Genomic DNA, 16,361 nt, shown 5'->3' on the forward strand with positions numbered 1-16,361 from the left:
AGTAGTTGCAGTCTTTTCTCTCAGCATATTTGTTAGCACATAAAATCAGCTTGGGTTTGTCAGGCTGGTTCAGGATTACCATGCAGGTCACCTTGAATGTCCTACACTGTGTCTGAATGGTCACCCTCCAGAGAGACCACAAACTGCCATTGGCTGCTCCAGAGAGGGAGGGTATTATCACAACCTTAACTTCAACCATCTCAACTCCCTCATTCTGTATCCTCATTGTTGTGATTATGGTTCCCTCCTTTGCCTCTGTTTGTAAATTACCTGCCCTATTTAAGTCAAGATCTTCAGTTTTGAAGTCTCCTGAGCCTCTCCTGAGCCATGTTTTCTGCCATTCTCTCTTTCTGTGCAATGACCCACCATATTGCTACTACCCTCTTTGGATGCCTGTCAGGACTCTTGTTTGCTCATAACAAACCTACCTTTTGATCATGAGTTTGTCTATGCATTTGGAATATAGCCCAATAATATATATGCATTTCCATCCTGACTCTCTGGTCGTTACTGACAATAACAGCCCCATAAGTCATGAATCTTGTCTTCCCATGCAAAGATGATACTGAAAAAATTGTGTGTGTTCTTTGATTGATGTCAGATTTAATAAACAAATACATTTAGTGGTCAAAAGCATTATTTTCCTATTTAGACCTTTTGTGAACTTTAAGCGTTCTGCAACCTATCGATTTCAAACTGGTCAAAATGATCATCTTGGTCATTCTACTGTTAAACATGTAAGGCCATTAATTTGAAAAGTATGTTTAATCCAAAATTTAAAACAGTTATCAGTTACTGTAAGTAACCTCCAACAAACATGTCCTGCATCTGCTGATCAGTTCTGTTCCCAGTTAGGAGGTACTGTAACCTGCATTCATATATGCAAAATTATTTCAGAAATGTATAGTTTGGGGATAATTGCCTAGGATTTCAATGCTTCAGAAGAGACCACATCAACAAAATGGGATTAATGTCAGGACTTTGACTTGGCCACTCCAAATAAGAGATGTTTCTGTTATTCTGTTTGACCTATGCTATTGTTGATTTACTCATGTGTTTTGGATCATGTTGTAAGAGCCAACAGGTAAAGTTGACCTACAGGATTGAGTTCAACCACCACATCACATGCAGACCTTAGTTCAACATTTAAAATGCTTTGTAATTAGAGCACTTTGTTATGGATTACCTGACATGATTGTTTTCAAGGCTCACCGTGCCTAAAACAAAAGTCTAGTGGTTTAAAACTTGTTAAATAAACTAAGCTGACATAAATAAACCAAATAAACTAAGCTGAACATTTTGTGTGACAGCAGTACAGGACAACATAACTCTTCTAAAATTTTTTTTGTGCCTCATTTAGGCTCGCCTCTTTACTGCTTTAAATAGCACCACAGCAGTACTCTTTCTGTAATCTGAAACTACAACATAGCATTTCCTCAAAGCTACTGGACCAATCAAATCTGTTTATAACTTTAAAACATCCATTCAGAAAACACAAAGCCTCTTTTGCTGTTGAACAGTTGAACAAGGTACTGATTCATTAGATTTTACTATCTCACTGTCTAAACAGTAAAAATGTTTAGTCATTTTTTCTCTCTTTGCTTCTTCATAACTGGTAAGTCATATTTTAAATAAACAATATGTTTATCCTACAATCTACCTGTTAAGTACATGGTACATATAAATAACTGGTGGATTCTAGCCATTAAAAATTTTCTTTTTTTTTCTCTCCAGTTAAAACCTCTACAGTCAATGAAATTCAAGTACAAACAGTTAGGCAGGGACTTAGTGTGGCAATTAAATGTGGCCAAAACATAGTCCAAGACAGAAAAAATCCCCAGCATTTTTTTGTTTGGTATAAAATGAGTTTAGGAAAGGTGCCTCAGTACATTATGAGAACATCTGAGGATAGTACAAAGTACAGATTTGCTCGAGCATTTGAAAATGGCCACTTCACTGTTTCTGTGAGTGAAGTGATGTTTGACCTCATTATTAATGATGCCTCAGAAGATGACATTGGAACATACTTCTGTGGAACAGTGAAGGCAAATGTTGTAGAGTTTGGATCTGGGACCCTTCTGCTATTTCAAGGTAACTGCTTGCACAGGTTTACTGTTCGGCTACTTTTTTTTTCATTGCAAGTAATGAGAGAGAACCATGAATCAGAATTCATGATTCTCTCTCATTATTTCCTGTTTTTACACATTTTCAAGCTGAAAAGATCAAGTGGCAGCTTCAGACTGAAATGGTTTTCAAGGACACAGAATATTCTACAGTCCAGTGTTCACTACAAGCTGTTACTGAGAGTTGCTCAGGAGAACACAGTGTCTACTGGTTCAGACATGGCTCAAACAAATCTCGTCCAGGAATAATTTACACTCATGGAAACAGGAGCGATCAGTGTAAGACAGACTCTGATGGTGGATCTCCTACATGGACTTGTGTCTACGACCTTCCCAGGAGTTACACCAGACATTCTGATGGTGGAACTTATTACTGTGCTGTGGCTGCATGTGGGGAAATACTCTTTGGAAATGGAACTAAAGTTGATGATGAAGGTTTGAATTTTGATAAAACAGGAGATATCCCAGAATAACGAAATAATGACTACATTGCATAGTTTTAGTTAGAGGGCACCTTTGCCCCTACATATTGATATTGATCCACAATATTTTTCATGATTTCAGAATATAATCTCTGGATTGTTATTGCACTGGCAACATCCAGTATATTTAACATTATTATGCTAGTTTTGGTTGGAATTCTATTTAAAATTCAACAGAAAGGTAAGTTTTCTCTTTCACTACTGCTATTTTGTAACAATCTGCTAAATGTAAACACTTACTAAAGGTAAGTATTAGTAGGTCATTACCAGGAATATTACTAATAGTCCTATTTTTTCATAAAGGTGCTTCCAATTACAATCAAAGTCACATAAATCAGGTAACTGAGTAATCTGTCATGCCAATTCATGCGTTCATTTTCTTAATAATATACATGGATCTGTCCACAATAATGTATTTGTACAAAATACAGAATTATATTTTTAGCTCTGTGTGTATTTTGTCCTGTGATTAGTTTGTAAAGACTCTTGTTCTGCCTCAGGCTGAGGACTTTGATATGTCAAACTACACGGCTGTGAGATTTACACAGAAACCTTTGCGATATCCAGAGTCAAAGACAGTCAAGATGTTGAAATACAGATTAAAGTGAAATGATTATCCATCAAAATCATCACCAGCATGGACAGGTATCTCTACATTTTAAGAAAGCTTAATGATATGAGTCAAGTTCTTTGAATGGTTCATGTAAACAACTATATAACAGCTTCAAAGATAGGTAAATAAACTTATAGCCCATTGTGAGAAACCATTATCAGGGAATAACTATCATTTTAAGGAGTCTCAACTGTGGTATGCAGAAGTGTGCCTAGACTGCACAGAGACCTGAGGCTCACCCAAATAAGAAATGTTGCTCTGTGAAATCTTTACCAGATATTCATGAAACCACACCCTCAATGAACTCTGATCTTACTTTTAGGTGCTTTGATATATTGCAACAACTATATTGAATCTATACATTTTTACTATGTTGCACGAGGAAATTTAATATGAGATTAATTTAATGTGTGAGTACTTAACCAGTACACCTAAATAGCAAGCTAAAAATCCATGATGTCAATTGAAACATACAAGCATATCTGACAAATTTTGCAATATTCAGAAAACACGTGCAGTACTGTGAATTTTTTGCTAAACACACTAAGCAAATTATTCTGCCTGTTATTGTTTTCACAGGTAATGTGTTTTCTGATACAATTTACAAAAAGCAATAGAGGCACGATATGATGCATAAAATACCCACATTAGGGTCACGCATTTGATATTGTTCAGTGTACTTTTATCTAACATGCAAGATGACCAACAATAGAGTGTGAGCAGGCCATCTGAGGCTGACACTATTACTTCTTATCATAAGATAAATTAACATTATCACCCACATTACGCACATCTGATCTTACCTTACTTTTTGGAGTGACAGAAAGGGTAGTCTGGCAAAACAATCAATGAGTCACGTCAAGTCAAATTTATTTCTAGAGTACTTTTTACAACAGTTTTTTTTCACAAAGCAGCTTTATAAATGTCTGAGTTCAAGCCCCAATGAGCAAGCATGGGGGACAGTGGCAAGGAAAAACTCCTTAGAACATGAGGAAAAAACCTTTAGAAAAACCAACACTGCTCTGTTCTCCATCCTGCTTACTGAAAAAATGTCTTATGTCCACCTAGAAAACATATAGGATCTTTTAAAAATGGAGAATAATATGAATCAGCTACAAATGTGGCCTGTGTACCTTTCTGCCAGTAAATTTATGTGAAGCTAGTTTTAATAACTACCATTATGTTTAGTTTTGGTTTAATTTTCTTTTCTTGCTTTTCTCTATTCACTACTAACCTACATCCACAGTTTCACACACCATTTTAATATGAATTATTATATCAAGTAATGCCATCAAGCAGGCTTGAAGAGATGGGTAATTCAATTTTATTCCAGTTTAGGTAGGTCAGGGCTCTGACTCTAGTGTTAGCCAAAACCAATAGTTATTAGCATAATGTAGAATAAAGCTTCATTTTTACACTAGATTGATTCTACTATTTATTTTCAAGAACATCATCATAAATGCAACACTTCTAACCTCACTACATCATAACCTTAACCAGAAAAGTGAATTAATAATAGGTTCTCTGTAACACTAACTTTATACATGTAATGGCAATGGTGTAGGGGCAAGTATCTTCTATTCATGGTAAGAAAAATGAATGTTCTACAATAGTGTCTACAATGTAAACGTTAACATTAACATTACCCTTGTCATTGTTTTGTGTGTCATCATTGCATCAGTCACAAGAAGTCTGAGATTCAAAGACAAAAAAGAAAAAAGGAGGTAGAGCTTGTTAGTTTGAAATTTGGTTTGGCAGGGCAGTGTATGCTACATTTTTCCATTTTTAGTCCTGGTGAGTGAATTTGTGTATTTAAATGGTGAACAAAGACACACATCTATATACAAACACTGAATAGCTTCAGGAGTGGTTATTTGCCAACATAGCAAACAAAACCCACACTACCAAAAGAAACACCACAACTAACTACACTTTACAGGACAAAAATAAAATACAATCCTACACTAACTCCCTGACAATAAACAGACAATAACCCCAAACCCGAACCAACAGGCACCACTTCCTACAATCAGTAATTATATGTAAACATACAGAAAAACCTTACAACTATCACAGGGATCACAATCATAAATAAACACAGGGAATACTAACATACAAATCTACACATACACAAGCTAACTAGGCATATCAAGACAAGGTAAGCACAGCAAAACACTAACACAAAAAGGAGCTTGGGCAAACGCCGTTTTCTTGCAGCAGGGTCCCTATATAAGTCACAGCAAGACCAGCAATCACTCAACGAGGGGCAGGGCTAGCGACAAGGTGCACAGACAGCCCCAAATCCCGAACTGAATAAGGAGCACACTGCAGCACTCCAGGAGTGTAACAGCTATATTCCTCATAACATAATCCCCATTCAAAAATTGAAACCTGATCATTTTTATCACATATACCCCATTGCATTGAACATCAACCACAAAATCCAGTGGACTCATGGTCTGCTAGAGCAAGCATAACCTAAAAGGTAAAAATCACTGACCAATCTTTCCCTCAACCTACATGGATTTCAGGGATGGCTTTACAGAACCAAAGCCACCTCAGCACCCACATCAACCCTGGAATTTTCAGTTGATCTCAGTGCAAATACAATTCCTATTAGGGCTAGGTTCTAACCTCTCTTTTTCTACCAGAATCTCAGGCCACGGAGGGCTACATTGACGAAGCCTATAAACAAGGCTTCATTTGACCATTCACTTCCCCTTTGTCCACAGGGTTTTTTGTTAAAAAGAAGGATGTTGCTCTAAGGCCATGCATAGACTGTTGTGAAGCTTCACCTGCACATTATATATAACTTCATCTTCATAAGGGAAAGAGTGGAAGGAAGAGTTCAGTACAATCTGAAGCCACTTTGAGTACCTGTCTATACTGCATGGAATCTCCACTGAAAAGTGGAGAGGGCCAATTCCCACAAGATTACATCTCCTTCCTGGATTATATCTGAGGGAATACAGATGGATGAGCACAAGATAGAGGCAGTGCACTCATGACCCAAAAAGCTCTCTGTGAAAGCACTGTAACACTTCCTTTTTTACCAAAAGTCCATCAGTTTTTACCACAGGTCCATCCAAAGTTAAATTTAGATTGCTGTTCCAATCACTTCCATGTTGCAGGGAAAGAAGTTGGACTGGACCCCCGAGTCAGAGAAAGCATTCTCTATGTTAACAAAGAGGTTCAGAATGGCCCCTCTTCTCAAGGACCTGGATCCCTCTAGACCATTTATGGTGAAGGTGGACATCACTGTGTGTTGTCCCAAAAACAAGCTGAGGTAAGTGATCTCCAGCTTCATCTACAGAATCCTCAAATGGAATTGATAATATCAACTCAAGAATATCAACTATCCATTTACTTTCAGAGTACAACACCATGTTTGGCCTCAGCACAGTTAATGCAATAATACTGTGGGACCTGTAGTTTTGACCTCTGTCCACCACCAATTTCCAGTCTTACACGTCACCCTATCTACTCATATTTATAGCTTGCGTTCACTCTCCAACATGTTGCCCCTCTCGCACAAACTTAATTGCTTTATTACTACTACCACTCTGTGATGTGTTAACTTATAGATGCTTATTATCAAATAAACACTCTAATACTTTAAACACTTTATTTATTTCTCCACACTTTCCCAGTAAATCCATTGGCCTTGTTTTCCATGCAATACTCTGCTGTGCACCATGCATCTTCTTCTTGCTAAAATGATCCTTCATACACCTTCTTTCAGGCAATGTGGCCTTATTAAATGCTTTTCAGGAATCACTTGACCCAAGGCCTATTTTTCCATTGCACTCATCCAATGGCATCCTTTTACTCTAAGGAACTCTTAGCTAACTGCTCCACCAGTTGTGAATTCCACTTCCTCCCTGATTTCATTACTAGTGCAACTGTTTTTATCACTACATCATTCAATCCATAAAAAAAATTAACTCAAGAGCCACCTTAGCACATTTAAGTTCCTCAGTTAAGATTGTCAGTGGTATCTCCAGCACTCCCATCCAATACCATGCTATACTACATAAACAATGCAGCCTATTTCTAATTTATTCAGAATCCTCTACAGCTTCTCTACTACTGTAATTGGGACCTCATACACACATTAGTTAGTGGCCATCTAATATGTGACAGTATGCCAAACTGGAAACACCACTACCACAATTTCAATTTGCTTGTAAGATATAATTATTTATGCTTTTTAACAAACGCTAGCACTTATTGTTTATAGCACTTATCATTGCTTAAGATAGAGCTTATGTATTTTGCACTTCTAGGTATCAGCATTTATCCCTGTATTCTACAGTATTCTAGTTCATTGGTATGTTTAATTCTAACCTACTACACTGTACTTGAATATATTCTATGAGTAAATAACAAAGCAGTTTTGTAAGTCGCTCTGGATAAGAGCGTCTGCTAAATGCCATAAATGTAAATGTAATTACTCAGTACTATTAATAGCCTTCAACAATTCTTCCTTTAGCCTGACAAACCTGTTCTTTAGCATTTAGTGCTGCACGGTACCATCTACCTAAACTCATCACTTCTCCTTCCATTATGAAATTTCCTGCACAAGTTTTCCATTAACAATTATTAGACTTCTATATTTGTTAGATTTAACCTTCATCCTTGCCTATCTAAGATTATCATTTATCTTCTCTAGAAACCACCAGGTACACAGCACAGTAGTTGTCAGCGTTGTCATGTCTTCCATGTATGCCCTAACCTGAGGTAACCAGAAGCCATTGTGTAGCCACTCCACACCTACAACCCACTTCAGAGCTCCATCTCCACTGTAAACAATAACGTAAAATGGAACAACCAGCCATCATGCCCATTTCCAATCTCAGCCAGGATTTGCTTAACCATTAGTAATTTTATGTGCAACCTGTAAGAATTCACATGCTTTACATAAGAAGTTATACAGCACTGGACCAAATGTTTTAGCTAAATATAAGAAAACCACATGTAGGTCCCTATTCTATTTCTATCCTGCCTGAATCAGATGCCAAATCATACTACTATTCTCCAAACAACCTGCAAATCCAGAAATGCCTGCCAGTTGTATTGATATACCAATTAGTTTATTTGTCTTCAAGTATGCTTCCAGTCTCCACAATGTAGGAAAGAATCTTACCTTCCACATTAAGAAGATTACTAAATAAGATTTTAACATAATTGAAAGAATTCCTAAAGAAGGCTGCACTAGCACACACCACTCTTTCTGTAGTGTATTAATACCCTTTTTCCTCATCCAATACATGTCTTCATTGCTTTCTAAGAGACCATAATTCCTGAATCAGACTGGTTCTGGTTTAATTCATATGATTATGTAGCATTTCATTGGGTGGAGGGTTTTGGGTTGAAGAAGCAATAAGCTGAGAATAGCTTTGTTATAACCATAATATTTGTTTTCCACTATTCAATTGGTATATTGTTGAGTGCTAAATCTTACCTTCAGCCAAGTCAGCTGTCAAAGTACAGGCACATGGTAACTGGCAGCAGGATGAACATAGCACAATGCAAAAAATAAAATAAAAATCACATCAATAGACACAATTTGAATAGTAGTGCCTGACTTGTTAACAATTTCAACATTGTTGGTGAAACCCATGTTAGGCAAAACATTGTGTTCTAAGTATACAGTGTATAAACTCAAAATATTTATTTCACCTCACATTAACTCAGAAAGATGATGCGTAAATGTAAACAAATCAACTTAAGTTGATGTTATTAGCTTTTATCCCATTCAGTTGAAAAAACAAACAAAAACTGCACAACACACCACAAAATTCTGCAAGGTAACGTCAACTAGGGCAGAGCCTATTAAGGAGCGTGTTCCGGTTCCTTGATTTGACAGCTGTTTTTCCAAAGCCTCCAGATTGTTTTTCTTTTTCTTTTGCACCTCTTTGATGTCCCTTGGACTTTGAGACGAAGCACACTTTTCCTTCTGACTCAGCTCAGCATTGTCATCAGCAGTCTTAAGCAGCACATTTATATCCTCCTCTATTCTCTTCTTTTTTGCTTTTATCTCAATTATCTCCTCCATTAGTCCTTTCCTCTTCTGTGTTTTCTGCTCATCTTGCTTTAGATGTATTTGGTTATCAAGATACATGTGATATTTCTGGCTGGCAGCAACTGCAGAGAGGAGTAGATTCTTCATGCTGACTATGTTGAGTAGCCCTCCAACATTATTCACATGGTCATGAATGATCCACTGAGAAATCAGTGAATGCTCTTTTAAGGTTCTCCACGATTACCATCTTCTTACCTGAAAAACCTCTGTCAACAGCGAATGGACCATTTGAGAGGACCAGGAGTTTTATCATGTCCAACAGATGGCAAAACTGTTTGTTGGATAAATGTGTATCGTCAAATTCCTCCAACCTTCCACTTTGTTGGTTGAAGTTCCTGAAGGATTCTGACTCCGAAATGAGGCTGTGGTCGTAAAAGTCACAAAACTCCCACAGAATGTAATCACAGCATTTTTCTTAATTGAAGCCAGGGTCACAATCTTTACTTCAACCCTCTCAACTCCCTCATTCTATATCCCCATTGTTGTGATTGCGATTCCCTCCTCTGCATCTGTTTTTAAATTACCTGCCCTAATTAAGTCAAGATCTTCAGTTTTGAAGTCTCCTGAGCCTCTCCTGAGCCATGTTTTCTGCCATTCTCTCTTTCTGTGCAATGACCCACCATATTGCTACTACCCTCTTTGGATGCCTGTCAGGACTCTTGTTTGCTCATAACAAACCTACCTTTTGATTAGAGTTTGTCTATGCATTTGGAATATTGCCCAATAATATATATATATATTTCCATCCTGACTCTCTGGTCGTTTCTGACAATAGCAGCCCCATAAGTCATGAATCTTGTCTTCCCATGCAAAGATGATACTGAAAAAATTGTGTGTGTTCTTTGATTGATCTCAGATTTAATAAACAAATCAATTATGTGGTGAAAAGCAATATTTTCCAATTTAGACCTTTTGTGAAGTTTAAGTGTTCTGCAACCATCGGGAGGTCATTCATGCAATCGTTTCTTCATGAATTGGATACTGTAACATATATTGGGATCAACCATTCCCTATAGCATAGCTTATAGATAGTAAAGAACACTGTATCTAGGTTACTTACTAGCACTAAGTAAAGAGATCATATTACACCTGTCCTATTTTCCACCTTCTAGCTACAGTTCAGTTTAGCATTCAGTTTAAATGCTTTTGTTTCTTTTTAAAGCACTTACCAAACCAGCTCCCTCTTATATCACTAATTTATTCTATTCAACCATGCAGCAAACCCCGAGGCCTTCTTCACAGATTTTGTTGGCTGTTCCAAAGGCATGCTCTAAGCTTAGATGTGACTATGTATTTGTTGTCTATGCCCAAGAAGACCTTACCATTTACTGTTCACCAAGACTCTTCTATTTCTGCTTATAAGGCAAGTCTTAAAACCTACTTGTATAAATTTGCTTTCATGAGAGGATAATAATGTGTAATTTTGTGTTTGTGAAATTAAGTCTTGTTTAACATAGCACTATATGCTATGTCATTATTCTCAGGAACCAGAATGTCTCTTTATTGCTTTAAAGGGCAACACTGCAGTACTTTTTCCTCTAATATGAAACTACAACATAGAATTTCCTCGATTAACTATTGGATCAAAAAAGCAGTTGAAGTGTGAAGGTGAACAGCTATTAGGCTTCATCCTTGCCCACCTAAAATGATCATTTATCTTCCCTAGCAACCACCAGGTACACAGCACAGTAGTTGTCAGTGTTGTCATGTCATGTCATGTCATGTCTTCCATGTATGCCCTAACCTAAGGTAACCGGAAGCCGTTGTGTAGCCACTCCACACCTACAACCCACTTCGAGGCTACAATTATTACCTCCGTCTCCACTCTAAATGCTAACGGTGAACTGGAACAACCAGTCATCATGCCCATTACCAATCTCAGCCAGGATGTAACCAACTCTGCTGGATGTAACCAACTCTTCAAGTATTTTGCCAGTCTCCACACTCTCACACTAAAAGAAATCTTATCATCCACATTAAGAAGACATATAGGCTGAAAATATTTTATACCCATGGAATCCTTTTCTTTAGGAATAAGGATACCTCCTACACTTCTCCACTCTAATAATCCCTTTCTACCAGTTTATGAACATCATCTTCCACAAAAATATCAAGACCTCAGATGCCATTTTATACACCTGATACGGCACTCCTTTAGGTCCTTGTGCAGAAACTGCCTTTGCATGACACACCTTGTCTTGAACCTCACTCCATTTTGGTGGGCTAACATCCATTTGCTATTCTGTTTAACCCCCAGTTGGAATATTTAGTGGCAACTCCATCTCCTTTGACTTATTGTTATCTTTATAAACACCCTCAAAATACCCCGCTAATTAACTTTTTCATACTTTTCAACTCCTTATTTCTCCTTACTAAATAAGGTCACATAATTTAAAGAATTCCTAAAGAAGGCTGCACTAGCACACTCAACTCTTTCTGTAGTGTATTAATATTCTATTTCCTCCTCCAATGCAAGCCTTCATTGCTTTCTAAGATACCTTAATTCCTGAATCAGACTGTTTCTACATACCATCTTGACTTCACTACACATTGTCCCTTTTCCTTTTACTGCAATTTACCAAATCTTGCCATTCCATATTCATAAATAACTTTTATAAATACATTTTACTGACCTACTCATGACCACAGCATATCACAGCAACAGCTTTGAGAACCCTTTACATCCATCTGGACATACATGAGAATGTTTCATAAAATGTGTCCATTCTTAATCACATAATCTAATATTGTATACAGTCAAGGTGTCTGCTATGGTCTTCATGGTAGAACTACTCTTTTTTTTAAATACTCTTAAATCTGAAATACTGATAGACCAATATACGCTAATATAAATCAATAATTAGTAGACATGGTTGGGGTTATTTTGTTATATAAAAATCAGTTACTGATATAATTTCAATTTCAATTATATCGATTTCAAACTGGTCAAAATGATCATCTTGGTCATTCTACTGTTAAACATGCAAGGCCATTAATTTGAAAAGTATGTTTAATCCAGAATTTATCAGTTACTATAAGTAACCTCTACCAAACATGTCCTGCATCTGCTGATCAGTTCTGTTCCCAGTTAGGAGGTACTGTAAGCTGCATTCAAATATGCAAAATTATTTCAGAAATGTATAGTTTGGGGATAATTGCCTAGGATTTCAGTGCTTCAGAAGAGACCACATCAACAAAATGGGATTAATGTCAGGACTTTGAGCAGGAATGAGGTCAACCACCACATCACATGCAGATCTTAGTTCAACATTTAAAATGCTTTGTAATTAGAGCACTTTGTTATGGATTACCTGACATGATTGTTTTCAAGGCTCACCGTGCGTAAAACAAAAGTCTAGTGGTTTAAATCTTGTTAAATAAACTAAGCTGACATAAATAAACCAAATAAACTAAGCTGAACGTTTCGTTTGACAGCACTACAGGACAACATAACTCTTCTAAATTTTTTTTTGTGCCTCATTTTGGCTCGCCTCTTTACTGCTTTAAATAGCACCACAGCAGTACTCTTTCTGTAATCTGAAACTACAACATAGCATTTCCTCAAAGCTACTGGACCAATCAAATTTGTTTATAACTTTAAAACATCCATTCAGAAAACACAAAGCCTCTTTTGCTGTTGAACAGTTGAACAAGGTACTGATTCATTAGATTTTACTATCTCACTGTCTAAACAGTAAAAATGTTTAGTCATTTTTTCACTCTTTGCCTCTTCATAACTGGTAAGTCATATTTGAAATAAACAGTATGTTTTTGCAACAATCTACCTGTTAAGTACATGGTACATATAAATAACTGGTGGATTCTAGCCATTAAACATTTCCTTTTTTTCTCTCCAGTTAAAACCTCTACAGTCAATGAAGTTCAAGTACAAACAGCTAGGCAGGGATTTGGTGTGGCAATTAAATGTGGCCAAAACATAGTTCAATATGGAAAAAATCATTTTTTAGTTTGGTATAAGGTGAGTTTAGGAAAGGTGCCTCAGTACATTTTGAGAACAGTTGAGGATGGTACAAAGTACAGATTTGCTCGAGCATTTGCCAATGGCCACTTCACTGTTTCTCTAAGTGAAGAAATGTTTGACCTCAATATTAATGATGTCTCAGAAGATGACATTGGAACATACTTCTGTGGAATAGTGAAGGCAAATGTTGTAGAGTTTGGATCTGGGACCCTTCTGCTATTTCAAGGTAACTGTGTGCACAGGTTTTCTCTTCTGCTTCTTTTTTTCCTTTGGTCTGATTCATGTTTCTCTTTCATTACTTGCTGTTTTTACAAATTTTTCAAGCTGAAAAGATCAAGTGGCAGCTTCAGACTGAAATGGTTTTCAAGAACAGAGAATATTCTACAATCCAGTGTTCACTACAAGCTGTTAATGAGAGTTGCACAGGAGAACACAGTGTCTACTGGTTCAGACACGGCTCAAACAAATCTCATCCAGGAATCATTTACACTCATGGAAACAGGAGTGATCACTGTAAGACAGACTCTGATGCTGGATCTCTTACACGGACTTGTGTCTACAACTTTCCTAGGAGTTACACCAGACATTCTGATGGTGGAACTTATTACTGTGCTGTGGCTGCATGTGGGGAAATACTCTTTGGAAATGGAACTAAAGTTGATGTTAAAGGTAAAATCTATAATAAATTATGATACTTTTTGTAATGGGTTTTAACTGTATACCTAACTATAATGAATGGGAAAAATATACCACTGTCTATGAATGAATCTGCTTTTGACCTATCGCTTTTGATAATTTCAGAAAATAACAGATGGATTGTTACTGCTTTGATAATATGTAATGTGAGCTCTGTTATCATCATCATGGCTCTGTGTGGACTTCTATATAAGAATCATCAAAAAGGTTAGATAAACTACAATGTAATTAAAGATTTGTCTTTAATGTTGGAATTATTTTTGATTTAAACATTTTTGATATTGTCACAAATATTTGAACATTATTACATTTTTTTGAAAGGCTCAGTTAATGGTCAATCAAGTCCCTCAAATAAGGTAAATTGTGAATTAATTGGCCTTCAAATAAAAATATACTTAAAATCTACAAAATTACTTTTACTATACTTGTATTTTCTGCTTGGTTTATAACACCTCTCCTTCTCTGTCAGGTTGAAGACACAGATGGCTTGAACTATGCTGCTTTGAGATTTGCTCAGAAACCTTCCTCCTCTGGAATTTCCAGAGTTAAGGACAATTCAGATGTTTATGCCCGGGTCAGAATACAATAGGCTATTGATATGTTTAAATTTACATTCTGTAGGACAGACTTGAACTGTTAATAAAACTGAGCTTCCTTTTCATACTGTGGCTCTGAATCTAACCCGCTTTCTGAGACGCATATTTAATCCTAACCGCGGGTTACAGCCACATGCAGAAATGCATAAAATGCAAAACAACATGTACATTCTACAGCACAATTACCGGCAGTATATTAAATTTACAGTATCTGAACTGTACATATAATTTACAGCTTGTTACTGTATTATGTTATTACAGTATTTTCTTGCCTACTTTTAACTGGCAGCAAAGACTTCAGTATAGCTCTGTACATTTACAGAAGCTAAATAAATTTTACATTCTGTTACTGTATAAACAGTAAAATTACTACATTGCATTATATTGCACTTTACTGCTATGAGATTAATGTAATTTTACAAAATCTGTGGTTATTTTTAAGAGACTGTTGCTGCATACTTACAGGCAAATTACTATCACAACTGACATTACATTATTCAGAAACTCCATCTTCACAGCTCTGATGACTAAATTAATTATGTAACTGCTGTGATAAGTATTTTGAGGCAACAAGCATAAAAACAATTAAGATTACTAAATATTTTTTTAAACTTCACTTATAACTAATTTAGATTTTCATGCAGATCTGTCCTCTCCACAATCAAGCATATAGTAAAAAAAAACCTTTTCTTGAATATCAAGACTTTTGTCTTATTTCATATTCACATACAATATCTTTCCAAACTCAACGCATGGGTTTTTAACACTACATAATTTTTAAAGAAACAGTTTAATGAATCAAATTTTCCACTCACATTAGATGTAGTGAAATTTGAGCTATTTGGGTGACTATTTGGGTGAACTATTTGTTCCAGTGTTTGATAGCAACACTATCTTTGCAGCTTCACTTTTAAACTAAAGAAGCAAACTCTGGACTCCAAACATATCTTGGCTGATCAAATAAATTTAGGTAAATTGCGCAAATTGGATTACTGGCCAAACTGCTGCTTTACAAATAACCAAAAAATAAGGTCTCTAGGAATGTATGAAACATTTTATACTACTAAATATTTTTTATGGACAGGCTGTCTGGTCCTCTTGCTCATTACTTTGCCTCTGCTTGCCTTTGATCCCCTCTTTGGGTTGATCCTAAAGAAATGTATGGGGGGGAAAAAAGAATGAAACGTACACTATCATGAATAAAAATAGAGCACTGGCAAGTTAACATTTACATTTACATTTACAGCATTTAGCAGGCCCTCTTATCCAGAGGGACTTACAAAAGTGCTTTAGAATATATAGAACATATATTAGAATATATCCTAGAATATATCCTAGTACAGTACAGTAGGTTAGAGTCCAACATTCCAGTGAACTAGAATACTGTAGAATACAGGGATCAATGCTGATACCTAGAAGTACAAAATACATAAGGTCTCTTTTAAACAATGATAAGTGCAGTAAACAATAAGTGATAGAGTTTGTTAAATAACATAATAAACAATACCCTACAATAAGTATTAATTTAGTCAGTCAATATGGGAGCAGGGTCAGTTGTCCTTTAAATATTCTGCAAATAAATGGGTCTTCAGTCCACGTTTGAAGACTGCAAGGGACTATGCTGTCCTGACAGCAAGTGAGAGTTCATTCCACCATCTTGGAGCCAGGACAGAAAATAGTCTCAACGCTTGTCGTCCATGAGACCTGAAGCACGGTGTTTCAAGCTAAGCCGTACTTGAGGTTCGAAGTACTCGAGGTACAGATTGGGCTTTGACCATTGACCT

The 16,361-nt window shown here is 36.4% G+C and overlaps 2 protein-coding genes across 2 annotated transcripts; both read left to right on the forward strand.

Annotated features, from left to right (window-relative positions):
* Window positions 1-1,451: 1,451 nt before the first annotated feature.
* LOC145643567 (uncharacterized) lies at window positions 1,452-13,954 on the forward strand. Its single transcript, XM_081695249.1, has 8 exons — window positions 1,452-1,615; window positions 1,735-2,091; window positions 2,214-2,558; window positions 2,688-2,786; window positions 2,909-2,943; window positions 3,106-3,250; window positions 5,951-6,504; window positions 13,857-13,954. Exons 1-6 carry the CDS (start codon window positions 1,576-1,578, stop codon window positions 3,211-3,213), a joined length of 984 nt encoding a protein of 327 aa, XP_081551375.1. The 5' UTR covers window positions 1,452-1,575; the 3' UTR covers window positions 3,214-3,250; window positions 5,951-6,504; window positions 13,857-13,954.
* Window positions 12,435-15,260, forward strand: LOC145643566 (uncharacterized). The gene is made up of 6 exons (XM_081695248.1): window positions 12,435-13,043; window positions 13,161-13,511; window positions 13,610-13,954; window positions 14,087-14,188; window positions 14,303-14,337; window positions 14,451-15,260. The coding sequence occupies exons 1-6, from the start codon at window positions 13,004-13,006 to the stop codon at window positions 14,568-14,570; spliced, it is 993 nt and encodes a 330-aa protein (XP_081551374.1). The 5' UTR covers window positions 12,435-13,003; the 3' UTR covers window positions 14,571-15,260.
* The last annotated feature ends 1,101 nt before the right edge of the window (window positions 15,261-16,361 follow it).

This window comes from Electrophorus electricus, chromosome 13, assembly GCF_041902795.1.
Source record: "Electrophorus electricus isolate QZ-2024a chromosome 13, ASM4190279v1, whole genome shotgun sequence".
Taxonomy (NCBI): domain Eukaryota; kingdom Metazoa; phylum Chordata; class Actinopteri; order Gymnotiformes; family Gymnotidae; genus Electrophorus; species Electrophorus electricus.